Below are 7,647 nucleotides of genomic sequence, written 5' to 3'. Positions count from 1 at the left end.
TCTGATTGTTAGATTGATCTAAAAATTATGGCCCTTGTATATTTTGGCCTTAAGGATCATATGATCCGTACAGATCTATCTTAGCATAATCAGATTCCATCCATTTAATTTATTCCTAAAATATTACAAATTAGACCAAAATTATAAAAACATTACTTTATTAAAATTGACTCTACACACCTATACAATGATGGTGTGGATGATCCATGCCATCCATTGTATAGATCAAGAAGAAATTAACAACATAATAAAAAGTTAAAAAGATCTAACGATTAGAACTTACCTGATCGAGCCTTCTTAAAATTTCTTCTTCCTTTTACTTTAGGGCTTCCTATCTCCTTTTTTTTTTTAATGCAGAAACCTTCAGTATCCCTTTTAAAATAAGATAGGATGAGCACATCCTCCCTTATCCTGAGTTTGAATTTTTTTATGATATTTAATAAAAAATTTATTATTACCACTTCAATAATCAATCCCTAAACCTCTCTCTCAACTAAGAATTTCGCTACCAACTCAACTATTGACTTGTTTTTTATTTTTTATTTAAAAATAAAATCTTTAAATATTTAATTTAATTTTTTAATAATGTACCAAAATTTAGGGTTGTTACATGCCTCGTGAAAAGATTTACTTAGCGTAATACTTGTTTACATATATCAGACGGTAGTGGTATAGATGAAGAAGATGATCATGTCAGAATATGAATTGATGCATTTTGCAACACTGACAGTTGTGGATGGTTCTTATAGACCGTACAAAGCTTGTGAGCTCCACAGATTGAAACTTGGATTGATTTTGTTGGTCGATTCTGAACTTGGAAAGTGCAGCAGCTAGTTGGATGAAATTGAGAAATAAAAAAGAAGAAGTGATTTTTTATTTATTTATTTTAGAGATCTCAATGGTATGCTTTTCAACGGCTATGAATCGATGAGTGAGCAGACTGGAATCATTGAGGAGAATTTTCACATTCGTAAGAGAGAACATTTGTATATGAATGAGTCTAAGAGAGGAGGGAACATGTTCTAACGTGACTTCGTGCACAAGGCAGATTTCTTCTTTCAGTTGTTGTAACCGTGAGGAGTCGGTAGTGATGTAGGGTCCACCATAATGGCTGAGAAAAATCAGGCCATTAATCAAGTTCCATAGATCCTAATGCTAAAAAAATTTAGTTCAAATCAAGCTTCAAGGTGAGTCACGTAAAATATTTTTAGGCAAAAGATTTCAAGGGCTAAGGTTAATCAAGGGTCGGGTTCAATGAATGGTTTAGATTGAGGAGTGGGTCCCACCATGATGATGGCATGCATGATGGATGGGTCCATGTGCACAAATGTATGGCGGAGAAGAAGGAAAGAGAGAGAGTCGTGGAAAAGAGGTTTTGTTCATGGGGTGCCGTGAGTCAACACATCACTTTGTGTTTTTTTTTTTGTTATATATATATTTTTTAAGAGAGTGGGCCCCACAGAAATGATGTGACAAATCCACACCGTTCATCAGTTTTGCCCATCAAAGTTAGGGCATGTGCCTAAAATTGAGGGCCATCCATAGCTCATGTGGGCCACACCATATGTAACAGTGGAACCCTATGGGAGTGTTACATTCCGTTTCTCAAGTCAGGATCTATCAGGTTGGCTCGTCAAGTAAGTCACGCTACAAAGCTTTACCTTTGATTAGTTCAGCTCAATGTTAGTCATTCAAGGTTGGCTCATCTAGTAATTGATGCCTCAATAACTTTTAAGGAGTTCATTTAGGTAACTTCTAGTTAATTCAGTTCTTATACAACACCTGTGTGATCGGTCGCATGTTTTGTACAATAAGTCAGTTTGATTTTCCTCGTAACAATGTTGGTGTTGTTCCACGGCAAACATAAGGACTCTCACGAAATGGACTAAGTGGATTTTACTTTTACAGTATGGTGGTGGCCCCACAAAGTTGGGATATTTCACCTATTGCATAACACAACTGTTGTATGCAACTCCAGTCTTTAAAAAACCCATGTTTATGGCCCACCATGATGTATATGTGACAACATGGTGGGCCCCAAAGAGCTTCTCTATTTAATGCCCTTGTTTATAAGGGTTGCGGTAATGGATTCGGTTCCATATCAAGTTCACATACATAACGGAGCTGCAGAATTTCGCATCAACGGTTTACCACACTTCCAATGGAAGAATAGGCCTTTTTATTCTGTTATTGAATAAGACACTGAAATAATTTTCCTCTCCACTCCGACATAAATCTCAAGTAAATAGAGTGTAACTTGGATGGATTGGGTCCGGCTGGGGAACAGCTCGAGCTAGACATGACCTCAAGAGGACCCGACATGCAGCCTGCTCCGACCTCAGTGCCGACCTGAGGTGACCAACCTGACCCAACTCAAATTCATCTATGTTTAACCATGATGTGACCCGACCTCACCCAAATGCATTTGATTATTCCCAACTCGATCGACTTGGATTTGCTAAACTCTAACCCAACTCAATTTCAAATCGAGTTGGAGTTTTCCAATCACAACCTGACCTGAGGGTTCAGGTTGACAACTGAACCTAGTTGCAGCCTTACTAGTAAAACTCTCAGTATTTTCTTCTGCTCGGCTCATACTAAAAGCTTTTTCAATCACATGGGTCGGAACCATTTATACTGTAAAATGACAATCAGCTTCTAAATGTTTGGATGGAAGATTAGATCTTTAAATTAACTATAGTTTAAAAGCATGAAAACTCGACTCAGCTTGAAACCTGTCACGTCGAGTCAACTTGAAAGCTTGTGCCAGTTAATATTTAGAGACTGTAACTAATATATAAATAATATCATTTTGTGCCAAGTCGAGTTTTGTTGAGTTTTAGTTAATCAAGTTGAGTGTTTCTCGAGTTTTGACTCAGATTTGAGATGATCGAGTTTTTCACGAGTCTGCGATTCCAGTATAGTTTTTAAACTATGCTTTATATATACCTTGCAAGGCATTTTGGTGCAATACATTGTACAATGTCGCTTCAATTTAGTGCAGTAACTGTGGAATTTAGGCCACTAGGAGACTCATTCACAAGTTGGTTAGTACTTCTTCAAGTTGAAGGATATCTCTCGAAAATTCCAAATAAGATGGTTTTGCATTCCATCTAATTGAAATTTTCAGAGACTAACGGGTCTCAAATCTATGTTGCTCAGCTCCCTCCAATTCACCATTTCCATTCTAACATCCCCATGTAGAAGTGTGCTAGCTTTCGCCACTGGAATGTACCAGCCAATGCACTTACTGATCCAAGCTTCCGAACTCTTTGGTAACCCAGATTGATAGAATGGTCTGAACCATGAGAAAAGGTCCTAAAATACCCAACAATGGGATGGCCCATGCAATTTCAGCTGAAAAAGATGGGAGTAGGGTAAATTTGCCTTGTGTGTCCAATCAAAGAACATCGTTTGGGTACCAAGATGTGGCTGCTCCAAGCTGGGGCTTAGGCATTCGCCTGTCTGAAAGGACGCAGTACATTAGGATGGTCCATTGCCCATGGCCTGTCTAAAAGGAGGCCGTACATTAAGATGGCCCATTGCCCACATGGGTCAATGATCAAATTCACCAATGATAGAGCTAACCTTGTGAAAGGTTAAAAAAACCACTGTTAGGGCTCATATTATTGTGATAATGAAATGACACCCACACAAAGACAAACATAGAGAGAGAGAGAGAGAGAGAGAGAGAGAGAGAGAGAGAGAGTCAAATTACAAGAGAGGGAAGTGTCTCAATCAACCCTTATGATTTTTTTTTTTCCTATAATCAAATCCATAATAAAGTGGCTTTTAGCATCGGACACATGACATCTTTCTGACCTCATTATTATATGTTAACGATAATTAAGTGACTAAACTGAGATTAAGGACTTCCTAACTGCAAGTGCTTTTTATTATATGACTTAGATTACTACATGTTCTTTTAGCAAAGGGATGTCTTGGAATCCAATCCAACCCTAAAAAAGAAGAAGAAAGAAGGAAGGAGAGAAATGAAGAAGAAAAGAAAGAAAGCTTTATTACATTAGTAGACTCCTAATTATCGCGGCCTGGGCGCTGTCCGTCGTAGCCAATAACTCCGATAACCTTTCGCTAAGATCGTCAACCTCTCTATGCAAGCTCCTTATGTAATTGCATGTATCTTGCAACACCTTCGACGCCGATACCTACGCCCAATCAGAATTTAGTAAGTGGTGGGTCATTTTCGATCATGTGGATGAGATCACCCTAGTGATTGGGATTTTATTGTTCATGAATGAAAAATGAGGAAGGCAACATACCCTGTCGGTGCGTCTGTCGCGGATCTCTGGTAGCAGAGCTTGTAATTTGGAGACGAGATCGATGATCTGATCGTCTGTGATCCGAGAGGTGCTGGATTGCCTGGAGCGTGATGACCTGCGGCTAGACATCTTTGAAGGAATGGGGTGTGTATGTGGGTGCCTGTAATTATTGTAGTGGAAGATAGGAAGAGGTATGGAGGGAGAATTTGAGATGGAGAGAAATGTCAGGGACAAGTTGTAAGAAATAGAAGGGATGGAGGGAAGACAACTTAAGGAAAGAAGGAAAGGGTGGTAGGGTCCAGAGAGAGAGAGAGAGAGAGAGAGAGAGAGCGGGAGGACAGGCAACACAAGTAGTGTTGGGGTCAGGAAGACAAGTGCATGGGAGAAAGAAATGGGCTGGGGTCCTTTTTAAATAGAGGGTTTGTGAGGAGAGAGAGAGAGAGAGAGAGAGAGAGAGAGAGAGAGAGGGTCCTTTTTAAATAGAGGGTTTGTGAGGGGAGAGAGAGAGAGAGAGAGAGAATCCCTTGTAAAGATACGCCATACTGTCCGCTCCCTGGGTGTCGACCGGAATCCCCTGCAACACCGGTTTTACCCAGCACGTAAAACATCTCAGCTCTGTGGGGTCCACCAGTTGTTTTGTAAAATCCATTCCGTTCGTCAGATTCTATCCTCAGTTCTAAGATCTGAGGTTAACAAAAAAAAAAAAAAAACAAAACCCAGATCCACAACTCATGTGGGCCACATCGCAGAGAACAATGGCAATGATATGCCAAACATAGACTTGTTTGTAGGTCCACCAGGGTGTGTATCTTTCATCAAACCCACTAATCAGGTCTAACTCACTATGATGGAGTGAATATATAGAAATCTTCCTGACCCAAAACTCATGCCAGCCTTAGAGGTTTTAGTAGCAATTTTACAATTTTCTCACTGGTGTGGCCCATTTTACTTTTAAACTTAGGCTGATATTTTGTCTCTGCCTATAAAATAAAGTTTCGTACGCGATGGACGGAGTAGATTTACATATCCAACATGTTGGACGACACAGAGCTTAGGAGTCTTACGGGGTGCGTAAAACAGTGGCTTTAGACGATTCTGCCCCTCCTGGACTCGAGGTAAATGGGTTTGCTCCCCAAAATTTTTTTAGATTGAATGTTTCAGCGCTTTGAATTTAAGGCAACGGTGACCTTTCCTTTTCAAAGCAAGAGATCCAAATTTCATAACGTTGAAATAGACAATCTAAAATTCTCATTTGTCATATATTTACCATTCAAGTTGAGGCTCATCGTATCAACGGTTTGGATCATTGGAAGATTATCTAGATTCAAAAGAAGAAGTACCGATGTACAATAATGCAATACGTCGGTGTGTATTCGAGCGAACCTCAAGAGGAAAATGCGTGTTTTGGAGCCTCTGACGCGGGACTTGTGTCAGTCTAAATCCACGCAGGCCATGTTACACACGCCTTGAAAAAATATTTTATATTAAATATTTTCTAGTGTGTGCGTCTTCTAACTTTCCTAAATGCCGGTGACTCGTCCACTGTACATGCGGGGGGTGAATGAAAAACACCCCACGTGCTGCTGCGTGTCCTACGATCAGACGATCTTAACCATTGACTGCTGACAATTTTGTTTTCAACCGCTCATTCTGTGTCCACTGAACCAGCAATTGTATTGTTATGACCTATTAATTGACGATTTCTCCATACGCCGCAACCTTTTGGGGCCCACGACTTGCATGATCTTTTTGTAGTTGACGTACGTGCATACTGCAGTGTATGAGTCACCACCATATAAGAAGTTGTGAACTACACGCACATCGTCCTCCCACATGACTGCAGGGCCTCTCGCTTAGACAATTTACGAGAGAGGAAGATCGACTCATTGACCGGTCAAACCGACCCCACTTATTTCCCAGCTGGGCGCACACACGACACGTGGCGCCGCGCAGCCCCATGCGTTACACCGACCCGATTCCCGGCAGCGTTTCTCTCCCTCTCTTTTTATGAAAGAGTTAATTATGCCTCTGTTGCGACTGACTAACAACTGTCCATCGCCACTCACTGCGGCTCACACGCTGAGATATCCCACGATCCGAACCGTCCATGTTTCCAAATATTTAATTTTAATAGTACTACTATAGTTCTATACTAGAAGGATGGTTATAACGATCAATACATATAGAGGAATTCAAACACTAAAAAGGAAAACTTTCAATGACTCGCATTCACCTATAAAAATCAAAGTTTAGAATTATCACTGAAGCGTGATTATCAGGTATTGCCTTATTTATAGTATTAAAGAGGATATGGACGGTTTCAAATAATTGTATCATCTCAGAATGAGGGCCCCACTAGGTGAGGACTAAGCCAAGATACTGAACCACAACAGAGGCAGAGCGAACTCATAAATAAATTCCAGAATGAGGTAAGCACCGGTACAGTTACAGTGCTACGAGACCACAAGTTGAACTTCCATTTTTGTTGCCTTTCTATATTTCAAGATCTCGCCGGAACTTGAAACCTACGGTCGATTATTAATGGTTGGATACCGTTTTTTATTTTTTTATTTTTTTATTTTTTATTTTTTTACACACACACTCACGCTAGTGGAATTTCCATATGAGTAGACTGATGAATGTCCATTCCACCATTCAAAATTGTGGGGCCCAGCAAGACATGTGCATTTCAATATGGACCACCTAACATGAAGGAGCGGTTTACTAATAGATTTGTTCGATTGGTGGAATGCTGGTTAAAATGAAAACTAGACAGTGGGTCCATCTATGGATGGTTACAGCCGTTGCTTTTGGCATATGGCCCATCAAAATATGGTCCCCCTTGGATTTGTCTATATTAGAATGTCTTGTGCCACGTGGCCGATTGTGACGTACCAATATTAACCTTGTTACTCGGCCATAAGTTACATGCTTTTTCTTTCTCTCTCTTTCAAGTGGACTTGGACCCCCGACCGTAGCATTAGGTAGAGAAGTCTGCTTAGAGTACATCCTGAAGTACTGAAATACAATGCAGCTGGACTTTAGCAGTTGGACTTGGGCTATCTCTCAATGTTCTAACCCGTTTATATGATGGACGTCTTGGTTGGAATATAGGATAAAATATTGTAAAAATATATAGTGTGCCAATTTTACCGAGAAATAGAAATGACTTGAATCCTAACCCATATGTATAAATTCATCCTTATAATTATCTATAGTGGTTGTAGGTTGTCTTTTCAATTTGGTCATCTGATGATTGAGAAGGTGACAAAATTGAATTTTTTTTTTCTTCAATTCAAACCAAACAGCTATTACTCTAAATATTGAGATAGACAAATACATAATATATAACCGAAATCAAGTGAGA

The 7,647-nt window shown here is 39.8% G+C and overlaps 1 protein-coding gene across 1 annotated transcript; it reads right to left on the bottom strand.

Annotated features, from left to right (window-relative positions):
- Positions 1 to 3,873: 3,873 nt before the first annotated feature.
- LOC131244331 (transcription factor PRE6-like) lies at positions 3,874 to 4,631 on the bottom strand. Its single transcript, XM_058243959.1, has 2 exons — positions 4,281 to 4,631; positions 3,874 to 4,166 (listed from the first exon to the last, which is right to left on the bottom strand). The coding sequence occupies exons 1-2, from the start codon at positions 4,407 to 4,409 to the stop codon at positions 4,020 to 4,022; spliced, it is 276 nt and encodes a 91-aa protein (XP_058099942.1). The 5' UTR covers positions 4,410 to 4,631; the 3' UTR covers positions 3,874 to 4,019.
- Between the last annotated feature and the right edge of the window lie 3,016 nt (positions 4,632 to 7,647).

Source organism: Magnolia sinica, chromosome 4 (assembly GCF_029962835.1).
Source record: "Magnolia sinica isolate HGM2019 chromosome 4, MsV1, whole genome shotgun sequence".
Taxonomy (NCBI): Eukaryota; Viridiplantae; Streptophyta; class Magnoliopsida; order Magnoliales; family Magnoliaceae; genus Magnolia; species Magnolia sinica.
This window is presented reverse-complemented; position numbering and strand designations above follow the sequence as displayed.

What these genes read in the sequence shown, in the direction of transcription:
- LOC131244331 (XM_058243959.1), bottom strand. Translation starts at nt 4,409, where the DNA reads ATGTCTAGCCGCAGGTCATCACGCTCCAGGCAATCCAGCACCTCTCGG. An exon ending in GCGACAGACGCACCGACAGG is followed by an intron (nt 4,167 to 4,280) that starts GTATGTTGCCTT and finishes GATTGGGCGTAG; the next exon opens with GTATCGGCGTCGAAGGTGTT.